We start from the raw sequence: 14,265 nt of genomic DNA, 5'->3' as shown, positions 1-14,265 counted from the left end.
TGAAAACCCATACTAATTCATTTATGTGTCTAGAACAGTGGATTTCCCTTCTTTTGGAATAATTCAAGTCTGCTGGGTTCAGATTGTTATTGACTGAAATGGAAATCATCACAGAATTGGAAATAAATAAAAAAAATCTGAAAAACAATTCATTTACTATTGTAAAGGATTTACTTATTCTAGAGTACTCTGGGCCAAACCAGCAATATATAACATAAAATTGTACCTTGTTTCCATCAGGCCCTGGAGGTCCAGAAGGACCTCGGCTCCCAATAGGACCAGAAGGACCAACAGCACCACTTTCGCCTGGAGGACCACGCTCTCCCTGTAAAACAGGGATTAGAAGAAGTATTGATTGTACTGTCCATTATTTTCAAAGATACTGAGTTCACACTTGTTTAGCTTTTGAATCTTGATTCTGCTGTTTATTAGCAAATTATAATTATTGTTCCTTGATTCCTCTACTAGTAAAATGAAGAGATGGGATGAGGTAATCTCTAAAGTCTCATTCAGCTGTAATGTCCTGTGGTCACACCTCCAAAATTTGTTGCTCTCAGCATATAATATTCAACCTTCGGAATTCATTTCCTTGTTTTGTTTGCTTTTATGGATAGATCCATAGGTAAAAAGAGATGCCAGTTATGCATAGTATTCAAAGGGAAAGACTGTGTCATTTCAGATTACGTTTAACTGTACAAGAGTTTCAGGAAGTTGTTGAAAGGACATCGATAGTTTTTAGGAGAAAACAGTACTTGTTTTAAAAAGATATAACCAGAGGTTTATGAAAATCAATCAAGTAACACTTACTCTTGGACCAGCAGGACCAGGGAGACCAAATTCACCAGGAAGACCCTAGGCGAAACATGAGAATAAAGCATGAAATTTATGTATGTTCTCTAACTCTACTTATGAATATGATATGTAGACAAGTTTTGAAAGAATGAAATAAAGCCAGATAGGCTTTACTTGAGTGTGTAAGTACATGGGCTAATAGGAATAGGAGAACTTTCAGTGGTGTATGGAAAGATATAAAAAGTGAGAATCCCATTGATCAAAGCTATATCAATCCTAAAACCGGGTATCAGGAAATTTAAGTTTCCCATTATTTAGTTTAATGTTTTTAAAAAACTGACCAGACTATCTCCTTCGATAATATGATAAATAATGATGAATAATATCAGACATCACCTCTTTTTAGTTATATAACAGACTGCTTTCTTAATAGAAATGATCATATTATGCATATTACCTAGTTAATTGTATACCCAAGTGTATCTCCTATATTACTGACCAGCTATCTCCTTAACGTGCCCCACTGTTGACAGAGGAGACCAGGACACATAACATAACTGAACTGAGAAACATTCATCACAATTACAGAGAAAATGACTCAGAACTCATGCCCTGATTGTGGAGAGCAGTGTCATGTCTTAACACCAAGGAAAACATTAAAAATGATTTTTCAGGGTCTAGTTTGTTGGGAAATCAGTGCATTAACTTTTTCATTAATGGAAAGGCCATAATTTGTATATTTACATTACCAAGAGCAGTATAAAAACTAAAGCTATTAAATGCAATGTTCACTGATTAATTTTCCTGCCATAATGTGATGTTTCATTCAATTTTTAAAACAAAGTAATTTGAACAAAACGAAGTAACTTGGCTCATTCTCCCCATCAGTACCAACATATGTAGGCCGCTATCATTAACATATGAAATATGAAATCTCCTTCTGTATATTATAATTGCACTGCAGTAAGATATTAAACAGAGGGAAAGACCCAAGTTTAGGTGTTTTACTCACCCTTTCTCCTGGTTTGCCAACTTCACCAGTTGTACCTGCGGGGCCAGGAAGACCCTAGGTGAAAGAAATACCAATCTCAATCTTATGGCTATATTGAGGGGATTTGCAAGTAATTGGGTTCTGCGGGCAACTATCTGATATCAACATGATCACTAACTATTGAGTGTTAAAATATTACACAAAAGTTTGTCTTAAAAAAATGCATCCTTCTTTGCTTCAGTTCTGAAATCATGTTTTTTGTGGTAGGGGAGGGTGGTATGGTGATTGATAGCTGGATAGTCTTACCAAGACAGTATTCTGTATGTTTTGATTGACTTACCTGGAAGCCTGGAGGACCAGCAGGACCTTGTTCACCTTTTCCCCCTTGGACACCCTGAAAGTGATAGGAAAGACAGAATAAATAAATATATATGCCACCATTACTATCTAGCAACATAACTTTTGGACCGGAAAAAGGAGATGATCATTTTGCAGAATCATTTTAGGACATAAAAGGACAAGAGGTGGGAGAAATACTCACCTGTAGTCCAGGAGGTCCCTGAGCGCCATTGTTTCCATCAGGACCTGGAGCACCCTAAAATGTGTAACAGAAAAGCTCAGAGTTACCTGTGACTCAGGCAGTTTAAGATGCCTCAAAGCTTCAGGTGTTACTGCCTAAAAATAAAGCTTGTCATTTTAGCACAAATTAAACTCATTGTGGGTTCCCCGCCAAAGCCTAAATACTGCTTACTAACTTTTGATATGGCTCATAGGAAATCCACGGATGGAGGGAAATTTATGAAGGCCTGAGAATGAATGAAATAAAAACCAAATGTATCCATAAATATTTCTGATTTACTATATATATTGTTTTGTTATAGCTCATTTCCTTGTAAGTGAGGTTAAAATTTTTTTTTTTGTTAATGGTAAAAGAACCCTAGGGGATGCCTTCTTGGGAAGAAAGTGATGGAATGATATAAGGTGGCCTCACAGGAAGTGTTTCCTAGGTGAATACTACATGGATAGATACACACAGAGATTAACACGTACCCGAGGACCAGCAAGACCGGCATGACCTTTCTCACCACTTTTGCCAGGTTCGCCCTATAATAAATATAAAAAAAAAACCTTACACATTTAACGTCCAAATTATCCATAACAATTTTAAAATGTTAATTTTTTTTTTTTTTTGAGATTCCTAGTCCTTGAATTCTCTTATCAAAGGTAAGATCCATCATCATGCAGCGCCATATACAGCAAGGTACACCTGTGTCTGCAGAAGCATGACGCAGGAGATAGATTTTCATTAGCAGGTGTACAATGATACACTGGAGGTCAACTTTTCATGTGATAAGTAGTTTGCCGTTTTCTGGTGTTGAGTGCACTGAGGCAAGAGAGAAATACTAGCATTTTGGTGAAATGTGGCAAAAGAGTACTGAGGGAGACGAGTTTATGGTGATTCTTACAGTGGGGCCTTTGGGTCCAGGGAATCCGATGTTGCCAGGCTCTCCTCTTGCTCCAGCTGGGCCAATTGGTCCAGGCCTGCCATCAATCCCAGGGAGGCCCTGAAATCAAAGTTTATTTAAACTTTACTCATCATCAGTAGGGTCTCACAACCTCAAGCTTGTGATTCTGCCACATGATGAAACAATCATTTGCTGGATGCATAGAAGCTTCCTGTATAAAGTGCAATAAATTATGAATCCATTTTCCTTTTCTAGATAAGATGTTGGTATACACACGGCCAAATCAATTTCATAAGTACACAATTCCCTTTTTCCCCTCTCTTTCCATACCCTTGTCACCTTCTTCAATTTTCCCTGCCATGTGTTTCATTTTCCTTCTTTTTTTCAGTCCTGTGTTCATTTGGACTCCATAATTACAATCTATTACTTTGTGTTCCCAGATGATGTATGTGGCTGATATTTATTTTTAATTTATTCATGCATAAATAAGCCACAGAACAGACTTGATAAGGCTGTAATAAGTGTCCTTGAAAATATAATGGAGAATGAGCAATACTTACCATAGGACCTTCTTTGCCAGCTGGGCCAACATTTCCAGGGGAACCAGGAAAACCCTATAAAGTAAATGAGGATGCTTTCATATTGGCACTTTTGTACACATACTTGAGGCTCCAATTAATTGAAATCTCACAAAAGCACTTTCTCTTCACTTTGTGTTTGTTGCCTAGGGTAACTCATTATGGGTATTACCCACTAGCTGGGAGGTAGAAAAAGAGCTCTGAAAAATCTTTCTATTTTTTGTGTCTTTCTTTTCATTGAATTTTAGTGCAACCGATCTGTTTGCAGATATCTCAAGAAACTATAAGCGACATACCACATGGGAAAAAGTATCATGTTATTTACTCATAATAGAAAAACAAATACTTTTAGTAAGCAATTTTCACAGTGTATTTATTTATTGCTATTTTTGGTGTCTTTATTATTTATTTATGGTACAATTACAGTTGATATTTTTCCTTAAGAGATAATGGAGGTAAAAAATAAATTATCCTATTGCTATGGATTAGAGTGTCTACAGATCTAAAGGTCATTTCTCCATAGTAAGTATGATGCTGAATACATTATAGCACTTTGTGATTGTTGGAAAAATGATTTCACTTATGAATCTAATAAACCAATAATGTATAGTTCTAATACGTTTCATGGACACCTTATATAAAACTCACAAATTGAGATAAAAGATTCATGCTGATAGAACCAACCTAATTTGGATATATTAAAATAAATCTATTCTTCTAAAAACTTCATAGCCACTGTATCAAGTAATAAATAGGAAATTTGTGCACTACCTAAATCTGTGAAAATATATACTGGGCATTGATAAAGTTAAGATGGCAACCATCGGCAAGTCTACCAACAAATTTACTTTTGATTTTCTTTTATTGTTGTCTTCAAATAATAATCATCTCTTTAAAAAAGGAAACTGTGTCATGTGTAACTTGTTCAGAATCAATATGAAACTTACTCGGGGTCCCATGAGGCCGGGCTCTCCAGGGCGACCAGAATCTCCATTGGGACCTCGGACACCAGCAGGGCCAGTTGCACCACGACTACCAGCAGGACCCTGTTAAGAAGAATGGGGAGGGAAGGATGCTAAAGTGAATGACACACCCATCACCAGAAGCATCAAGTTCCTTACCAGGAAATGAATGAAATGAGTAATAGACAACTTACCATGACACCAGCTCTGCCATCAGCTCCAGGAAGACCACGAGAACCAGGACTTCCCTGTAAGAAAGAACATGAAACAAAAGAGAATTGGAGAAAATCCTTGAATCAGATACGGCAGAGTTCATTGAAATATGACATTATGCAAGAAGTCTGGATTCCCTTAAGGGGAAGATACGAACACAAATCAAGCCAAAAAACTTCACTCAAACCCCAAAAGAATGCATGGAGGAGGCATTCTGCAAAAGTAGGTCAACATTATTTCCAGACCAATTTTATAACATATCAAAATCCGAGTCTTCAATTTAATAAAGCAGATGGAAAACAGATGCTTTCTTCATCTAGAAAATGTACTCAATAATTCTGACCAATTCCCAGTGAATAGGTGTAATCTGCCTCTGGTGTATCTGGGTGTCAAGAGCATTTGGAACCTACTCTCAGCCCAGGGGGTCCTGGGGGGCCAGCGGATCCAGCTTCACCATTGGAGCCTCTCTTTCCTTCTTCACCACTGGGACCAGGAGGACCTTGGGCCCCAGCAGAGCCCTGTTTAGTGGAAAAAATAAAAGAAGGGAGAACGGAAAAATTTTTATGTCACGTACAGCTAGAGGAAAAAGTAAAACTTTTTTTTTAAGTAAAAGTATAAGTTTTGAATTGAAAAAGTAATAACTTCATAAAATTCTGATTCTAGAACTACTTACGGGCTCACCCTTGTTACCGCTCTCTCCTTTGGAACCAGCTGGACCAGGTTCACCCTATGGTCGAATACAAAACAGTGGTCAAATGACAAACATCTGTCACAACTCTCTTGCAGACAAATATCTTGGGATGTTTATGGATCAAGGTAAAGAGAAACTCAGGTTCTCTGAGAAAGGTGCCCAGTTCATATTTAAATGGCTTACAGGGGAATGGTCTTGATTGAAAGGACAGGACCGATACCATAGAAATGTGCCTCACTGACCTCTGGGTCGTGTTCTAGGGTAGCAGGAGGGGTGTGTCTGTATGTGTGTGTGTGAGAGAGGGAGAGACTGTACATATATGTACATGTACGTATAGAACTACAAACTGAAAATGCTAAGGAAGGAAAAAAATAAGAAAACTATGAGAGGAAGTCTAAATGGTGATGAAATGAGGATAGAGTTGGTATTTTAGGATGATGAAAACTGCAGCCATGGCTACTTACAACAAGTCCTCTGGCACCAGTAGCACCCACAGCACCAGGGGGGCCAGGAATACCACGGGGTCCAGGGAGGCCAGGAGCCCCAGCAACACCGGGCAGGCCCTGTGAAGGAGAACCCAGAGTGGTCAATTATGAGAGAGGCAACTTTCACTAAAATGCCTTTAAAACCATAGCAGCAAATTTTAGCCACCACACCCCATGTACTCACAGCGGCACCCTTTGCACCAGTAAGGCCATTGGCTCCAGGGTTACCCTATGAGGAAAGAAAGGGAGAAAGATATCAGTTAGCAGGACTATTTCTCTTCTTCCTTGACCCTGTCATCGTTATTTTTAATTCCGCTCAATGACGTTAATGACAACGGCTACTCACAGGAGGTCCAACGGGGCCAGAAAGACCTGGAAGGCCCACTTCACCACGGGGACCCGCGGGGCCAGCAGGACCAGGGTTACCAACGGGTCCAATTTCACCCTAAAAGAGGGATTGACACTGGGACATTAGCCAGCAAGTAATGAAACAACATTACTTCCAGTTTTAGAACACTAATTTTATGAAATTTCTTCAGAATTGCAATCATTTCTCTTATCTGGTCTGGTTCCACAAGCTTTGGGCATGGATTTCTATTTTCCTGGCCTGGTTCTGCCATCTTGGCTACTATTGCTTCCTTCACCCATCTCTGTCTCCCCGGGGTAGAGGCTCTGGTTCTCAGCTAGTCAGTGCCAACTAGTTTGGGAGTATGTCCCCACGGAATCAAATTCCACGTTGCCATCTATATCTATGCTTGCAGAGCTCAAGTGAAGAGAGATGATCTATTTCAAGTTTGGAGTGAGAAAACTAGTCATTCTATATCCATTTTGAAGAAGGGACTAATTAAGGTATCTGTTCTGTAATTATCTCTCTATCTGCAAACACTGGCCCTGTCTTTCTCATTACAATAAGTTTATCAAGTCACCAGGTTTTTACCTTGGGGCCAGGAGCACCTGGGAAGCCTGGAGGGCCAGCTGACCCAAGGGGACCCTGAAATCAAAGTAGAAGGTGGTAAGAAATCTCCTCCCAGCAAATCAACAACACTACAACAACAACAGGAGATTGAAGTAGATTAGAGTGGCTTGATCTTATTTAATACTGGCAAAGAAAAAATTGCCAGCTAGTCTGTTGTCAGTAGTAACTTATCAAAGAGAAGACATTCGAGGTCTTCAAGGTAGAATAGATTTTATTTTATATATCAGTCAAAAGCCCCAGGGATAGTACTTATAAATAGGATCTTCAAAAAACCACATAGGACATTTGGTAAGGTGTCTAAAATGGTGTTATTTCAGAGGAAATTAATAAAGAAGATAGCTCCCATCCCACCCTCTCAACTCCTTCCGAATAATTCAGTTTCAAAACTTACAGCAGGACCCACAGGACCCACACTCCCATCACTTCCACGGGCACCCTATGAAGAAAATAAAGAGAAAAAGTCAGGTGGAAAGTTAAATGGCAGTCATTAGAAGATTTTTTTTTTTAAAGGATAAAAATGAACAAAAATGAAAACACTCACAGCTGGGCCAGGGGCACCAACTCGTCCTCGCTCCCCGGGAAGCCCACGGGCTCCCTAAAAGCAGAAATATTTTCAATGAAATCCAGAATACTAGTTAAAAAAAGTCACAGGCATCATTTGCTTTGTCCAATTTCCAACATGCCCAAGAACGCATTAGAAATAACTAGGTCTTGTTCTAATTCCAACTAAAAGATAATGGATTTCAATTAAGTATGTAGAATGCAATTAGAAAAATATCAAAGAATACGATGCTGAGGGAAATAGTAATTAGCAAAACGTTAAAGAAGTTCCAGCTTGCAAAGAGACTTAGATTTACAATAATCAATACTTACTGTTTGACCTGGAGTTCCATTTTCACCAGGGGCACCAGGTTCACCCTACACGGAAAAGAATTGAGTTATTGTTCATTATGTATATATCGATTACTTTTTCTGATTGGGTAATTTTTACCCTATTATTTCCATTTGAAACATTTGTATATTTTGTAACATTTCTTACACATATAGACTATTTGTCAATTATGCCATACACATAAATTTTAAAAATTTCTAAAATATGGATTTTCATTTGGATAATACCAAATATCATGGCACTAGGGAAATGTGGTTGTGTTATTTACTCCCTCCCTAATTTTCCCCTTAGATTTTGGATATCATTTAGACTAGGCTTATATATTAGGAATGATATCATAAAAAGAGATGACAGAGGATGAATTTGTTTTAATATTATCCTATTTATCTCTTTAAAGTTATTTTGAACATTCAATATTTTTATTTTTGTAAAATATGTGTGAAAATTTGAATTTCATAATATTTTTTAGAGCTGTCTTATTTATTTCCAATCTATATTCTTACCTTGAGTAAAAACCATGGTGGTGGTGGTAGTGGTGGAGTAATTTGATAAAATGGTACATGTAAAAAGAACTTTCCTTCAAGGTAATCTAATTTAGATATGGGAGAAACAGAGTTCAAGAGACCAGTTAAGGACCCTTCATTGCTAGGATTTTATGTGATGTGTATTCTTTGGGGATAAACTCTAGAGTAGGAGTTAGGAATTCTAGCCTATGTGCTTCCAACTACTAGATATGTGACTTTGGGCAAGTCACTCACTCTTTAAGACTCAGTTTCCCTCATCTGCAAAATGAGGAAGTCTCCAAAGCTCCTTGAAGGCTTTAAAATTTCATGATTCTGTGATCAGTAGTCTGAGCTATTATATTAGGCTCTAGAGAGAATGAGTTTGACCTTATCCGTTTGTGTGGCAGCTGGAAAGTTAGAACAGATTCTCCATATTCATGTTCATTTCTGGTCCCGCTAGTATTCGTTACTCATTAATTTGTAATTACGTTGGTATTCACTTTAATATCACATTATCTTCTTAATAGGAGAGAGAACATTTTATAGTTGAAAACGCTGTCAGAGAAGAGCCTAGCCAAGAGATAACACACTTCTGAGACTTTAATTACCTAATTAAAATATTTTTGAGTGCGCACAGATAAATCACAGGGAAGAGGTTGAAAAGTGTATTGTGACATGAATGTACCTAAATAATTAGTGCATGGCAAAGGAGAATTTAGTTTAAAATAACATATAGTGTTCTACTATCTGAGTATACGGTTATTTACTTTGATTTTGGCTGCAGAGATCAACTAAAATTATAGGAGGAAAGAAAATGAAGGAAGAAACTGCTGACTTCTTTTTTAATCTCAGTTGTGTAATAGATATTGAATTAAATAAATATTATCAATAGTTGGCCTTGTGTCACAGTGTCCCATAGTCCCACCACTGAGGGATCAATTAATAGTTAATTAGGAGAGAAGAGGAAATGAGATACTCTTTAGAATAAAACTAGCCTTCAGTCAAAATATACTTTTTGGTGGTGATGTGAAATCACGATCGATTGTTTTAAAAACTACACTTCTGATTTAGTATTTACCTTTATACCTGGAGCACCAGGCTGTCCCTTCAATCCATCCAGACCATTGTGTCCCTAAAAGGCAAATCCTTATTATTAAAATATTGTTTCGTCATAGTGCTTGGTCAAAAATCAAACATCTCTCTTTGTGGTTACTATCTCTTGGGTGAATCTCGTGACTGCTTCAGTGGAATGCCCCAGGGCTCCGGCTCCAAGCGAACTCCCTCCATTGCCCTAGGTGAGCCTTCTGGCGCTGGAAAGGGAAGGACATATAGGACTAGATGCTCTCTTATGTCCTTTCCATCTTTGATAATTTTACAATTTTCAGATGGTTGTAAATACCTCTTAAGTCATACCCATTTATACAATTTTCTCTGTGGGGACCCTTGTTTCTTGGAAGCTATGAACAGACAGAAAAAAAGCTACATGCCACTTTACTTTCCAACTGTCCTTACACTTTAACTCTCTCTCCACTCTGGCAAACTTTGGAGGCAAATATATGTCACCCAGGAGTTTTAATATAGTTAAGGTTTTTCCTAAAAATAATCAAATTTTCTCTCTGGGGTAAATAGTGTGCTCACCCTAATACCCTTGAAGCCAGGAAGTCCAGGAGTTCCAGGGAAACCACGAGCACCCTTAGGAAAAAAAAACACAGAAGACAAATAACGTTTTTTTGTTCCAAATAAAAAGACAATTATTTCTTCCTTCCAAAATATTTCTTCTTACCAAAGTGCAAGCTTGGAATCAAAGATGAATATATTTTTAAACACGGAGCTGTAAATTAACTTGCTCTGATCTCAGTAACTAATACTGTGGTACTTGTAGAAAATATGATTTAGTTGTTTAACAGTATGCTTGTTGTCATTGATATTACATTATTTGCATTAATAAAAACTGTATGCACTCTTACCTAGGCTCCATTATTTTTCAGATGCCTTGAATAAGAGTTATAAGTATGCAGACATCTGTATAGCCATTTAGACTGATGTTTTGGCAACTATCTTATATGAAATGCCTCTAATGTTTGGACTACATACTGTTGTAAAAATTCTTACCTGTGGTCCAACAACTCCTCTCTCACCAGGTCGTCCGGGTTTTCCAGGGTGACCCTAAAAAATAAAGGTATCATAGGATTAACCTTTTTTTTGGTAACCTGGGGGCATGTTTATTCTTATAATAGGGGAAAAAAGGCATCACATAAAAATGTGGATCCAAACATATTTTTAATTAACAATTATATGTCCTTCAATACAATCCAATTAATTAATATTTCATTAAAATAATATTTTCCATATGGTGACAGTTATGTTAGGCATATTTGGCTCTTGGCAGAATACTTAATTTAAATCTAGAAATTCTCGTTGAGGTAGGAGTATTTAAATAGCATTTGGAAATGCTTAAGAGTAAATACTTACGTCCTCTCCAGCTTTGCCAGGAGGGCCAGTTGGACCACGAGCACCTGCAGGACCCTAAGAAAATGGGAGACCCGTCATTTTGTTAAGGTTATATTAATAAATTTCTTGAGAAAAGATGTATCAAAAAAGGGGAAGAATGTACTCACAGTTTGACCAGGTTCACCAGGCTCCCCAGCAGGTCCTTGGAAACCTTGAGGGCCCTAAGAGTAAACAAACAATATGTCATACTCTAAGTCTTTATTTAATTCTCTTTTTACATAAGAGAGATTACTAGCTTTTGGTACTTACAGGAGCTCCGGCTGCACCAGGAGGGCCTCTGGGTCCCATCAAACCCTGTAAATAGGACAGACACACTTAGCACTGATGTTATCATGGCCTTGGTTAGGTTGAGTTGGAACTAACTTAGTAATGCCTTGGACATTTTGTGATGGACAGATGAACAGAACTATCCTGGTTTTATTTCACAGTTTTTGTCCTTCCCCAAGGAAGCATGTTTAAGTACCCAAGTTTCCTCCACTATTTCTCTGCCCTTGCTTTTCCTTTTCTACTAACTCGAATCAGCAGAAGTCCAGGCGAATTGGAAGGGGTGTCCACAGGTTCTCTACAGTTGTGCACAGTGAGTGTATTAAGTTTATTCTAATGCAATGAAGTGAATTAGTCTTTGTATAGTACAGAATATACAACTGCCTTCTATGCAATTGATGAAGCACTGCCATTTGGATTCCCTTGATCGTGTGTCATCTCATCATCTTTAGCTAAGAAATTGATATTTTTATCGCCACAAGAGGCATAAGTTGAAAAGGATCAAAAATCCTTCTTAATGATTACAGAGAAGTTTGTTATAAATTTATAACTCTTTAAAGGGCTGTTGGTGACTGAAGAAAATGTCAAACAAAAGTGGATGTAATGAGGGATAAAAAGAAAAGTAAAATATTATTGAAACATCCCACTGGAAGAATCTATCTAATGTTATTATTGAAAATGTGGCCCAAATGACAGAGGATTGCTCTCCCCACTCTATTCTTCATTCTGTAGCACACAAGTAGAGTGAAACAGAGTGATACTAGTTTGCAAGCTAACTACACATTACTGACTCCCTTTTGCAGTAATAGATGCCTGTGCAAGCTCTTCTGTTAGGTGCCTATTCCTCCATTGCTGAAAATACTGCACAGACAAGTCTCGGATAATTTGTTCATAATACATCAACCATGGGGACTCTGCAGTCAAGTCTGCCCCACTGTATTAATGCCTAGGGTGAAATAATATAGGTTTTATTAAAAAAACACATCATCTTAATTATAAGAATTATTTATTTAGTTTTGGAAATTGTGTCAACCTTATAAAAACTGTCACTTTTCAATCAAAATAATTTTTTTAGGTATACATTAAAAAACAATTTTCTTTGACACCATAAATTTTTAATTATATTTATTCATTTTTTCCATGTATTTGCAACAATTTCATTTACATAAAAAGTAGTTTATTTGGCGGAGGCTGTGAGACAGACAATGATTACTCATTAATTCAGAGAAGAACCCTGTGGGGTTTTATAGTTATTGATTTTCCAACACGGAAAATTATTTTAATATTTTATTGCTGCCTATCTTTTCTATTTGTGAAACACGTATCTGTTGATTACATATGTCTGTGAATGTGTGTGGATGTGCCAGCTTAAATTATATTTTACTGATATTTAAAAGTAAAACACTCTGCTTTATGTCCCCCAAAGAGATGTTCCAAAGTCAGGGGAATCTGAAATCCATATTAATTTTCTGGGTTTATGTAGGCTTTTTAAATTAATGCTTTAATTTTTCCCCCTGTAGCTTCTTCTTGAAATATAAGTACTGCTTTAAAACTGACTAATGTCCAGCATTAGCTGAAATGGCTAATTTCAAATATCCAATATAAACAAAGCCAAAAGAAAATCTCTACTCTTCATTTCATATATGAATGTTTTAAATTACCAGGAAAAGTCAGGAAATTGGAAATCATCAATTAAAGGCACATAACTTCTCAAGTGAGAGTTTAATTTACAGAAAATATTATCTTGCCCTTATAGTGTATTAGCTTATTGTGGACCATTAACTCCAGCAAAATATCTTCTTTTGAAGATAAAGCACTGCACGCATTGTTCAAGTAAAATTTATTTTTAAAGATAATGTTAACTCTGAGCAGATAAATACCTTTGTTTGGAAATAATTAATTGAAATCACTAAATTGTGTGTGTGTACATTAAACTGTAATGTTTAATTGATTTAATGTTTATACTTCCAGATTATTATCCTTCTATTTCATACACTCTAATATATATTTTACATGCTCATATCAGTTTTTTTCTTAACACATCTCACTAATGCTTGTTAAAAGGTTCACTTATTAAAGATACAGCATCATCGTCATAACCATATAGGGAACTTTTCCAAATGTTACTCAAATTATAGGATATGTTGCTGAATATTTGTGTTGAGTGATATAAGTGCTAATTTTACTCATGTTCTGTCCTATACTGATTTGCAATTAATAGCCTAAAAAAAGGATTTTTTATCAAAATGAATAAAAAGAAACATTTTCTACATTGTTAACTCCTGAGGGAAGGTGAGGAGCTGTCATATTCACTGCTATATTCCCAACACATAATGCAGTTTGAAGCTCATTGAAGGCACGTGATAAATATTTGTTGATTAAATTAATATTTTATTCAAGCATTAGATACATGAGTTGTGATGTTGTTGAACACCAGACAGCTTGTCTGGCTGTTCATTCTAGTTCTGTCATTAACCACCTGCATGACCTTTGGAAACAGACTGGACTAGAACTTGTTGATTCTTTCTCAAGTTTATAGAACTTCATATTTCTGTGTCTCTGACGATTGGTTAAAATTCTAACCAATGTTAAAGATGTAAAAAAATTAATCAGAGTGATCATTCTTTTGAATTAAATCGATTTACGTAAGTTATGATTACTATGGCTAGAGATTATTTCTTTCTGGGATATAAATATCTGATCTATCCTAAGAAAGCATGTTTGTACAGAAAACTGAACCCCTTAAACTAGGCTTTTTATGGATTTTTTATATTGAGTACAAAAACTGTTGCTGCTTTTATCTGATCTAAGTAGTAGATGTTAACCTAGGTAACTAAGGACAATGTGAAATTGAACATAAGATAAATGCTGTATTCAGTGATATTTTGGCAAAGATAAAAAGAGATAAGCATACCATTGGTCCAGGGCCAAGTCCAACTCC

At 36.7% G+C, this 14,265-nt stretch overlaps 1 protein-coding gene across 1 annotated transcript in view; it reads right to left on the bottom strand.

Moving 5' to 3' along the window:
* COL1A2 (collagen type I alpha 2 chain) overlaps window positions 1-14,265 on the bottom strand; it is a 34,506-nt gene that overhangs the window by 13,671 nt on the left and 6,570 nt on the right. The window contains 26 exon segments of the mRNA XM_025046944.1: window positions 227-325; window positions 808-852; window positions 1,805-1,858; window positions 2,124-2,177; window positions 2,325-2,378; window positions 2,834-2,887; window positions 3,250-3,348; window positions 3,810-3,863; window positions 4,775-4,873; window positions 4,984-5,037; window positions 5,413-5,520; window positions 5,676-5,729; window positions 6,158-6,256; window positions 6,363-6,407; window positions 6,525-6,623; window positions 7,116-7,169; window positions 7,546-7,590; window positions 7,696-7,749; window positions 8,028-8,072; window positions 9,628-9,681; window positions 10,188-10,241; window positions 10,662-10,715; window positions 11,022-11,075; window positions 11,168-11,221; window positions 11,310-11,354; window positions 14,239-14,261. Of these exon segments, the coding sequence (XP_024902712.1) occupies window positions 227-325; window positions 808-852; window positions 1,805-1,858; window positions 2,124-2,177; window positions 2,325-2,378; window positions 2,834-2,887; window positions 3,250-3,348; window positions 3,810-3,863; window positions 4,775-4,873; window positions 4,984-5,037; window positions 5,413-5,520; window positions 5,676-5,729; window positions 6,158-6,256; window positions 6,363-6,407; window positions 6,525-6,623; window positions 7,116-7,169; window positions 7,546-7,590; window positions 7,696-7,749; window positions 8,028-8,072; window positions 9,628-9,681; window positions 10,188-10,241; window positions 10,662-10,715; window positions 11,022-11,075; window positions 11,168-11,221; window positions 11,310-11,354; window positions 14,239-14,261 (1,607 nt within the window).

This window comes from Pteropus alecto, unplaced genomic scaffold (assembly GCF_000325575.1).
Source record: "Pteropus alecto unplaced genomic scaffold, ASM32557v1 scaffold21, whole genome shotgun sequence".
NCBI classification, from domain to species: domain Eukaryota; kingdom Metazoa; phylum Chordata; class Mammalia; order Chiroptera; family Pteropodidae; genus Pteropus; species Pteropus alecto.
The sequence above is the reverse complement of the archived record's forward strand: the minus strand, read 5'-3'. Positions and strand labels throughout refer to the sequence as shown.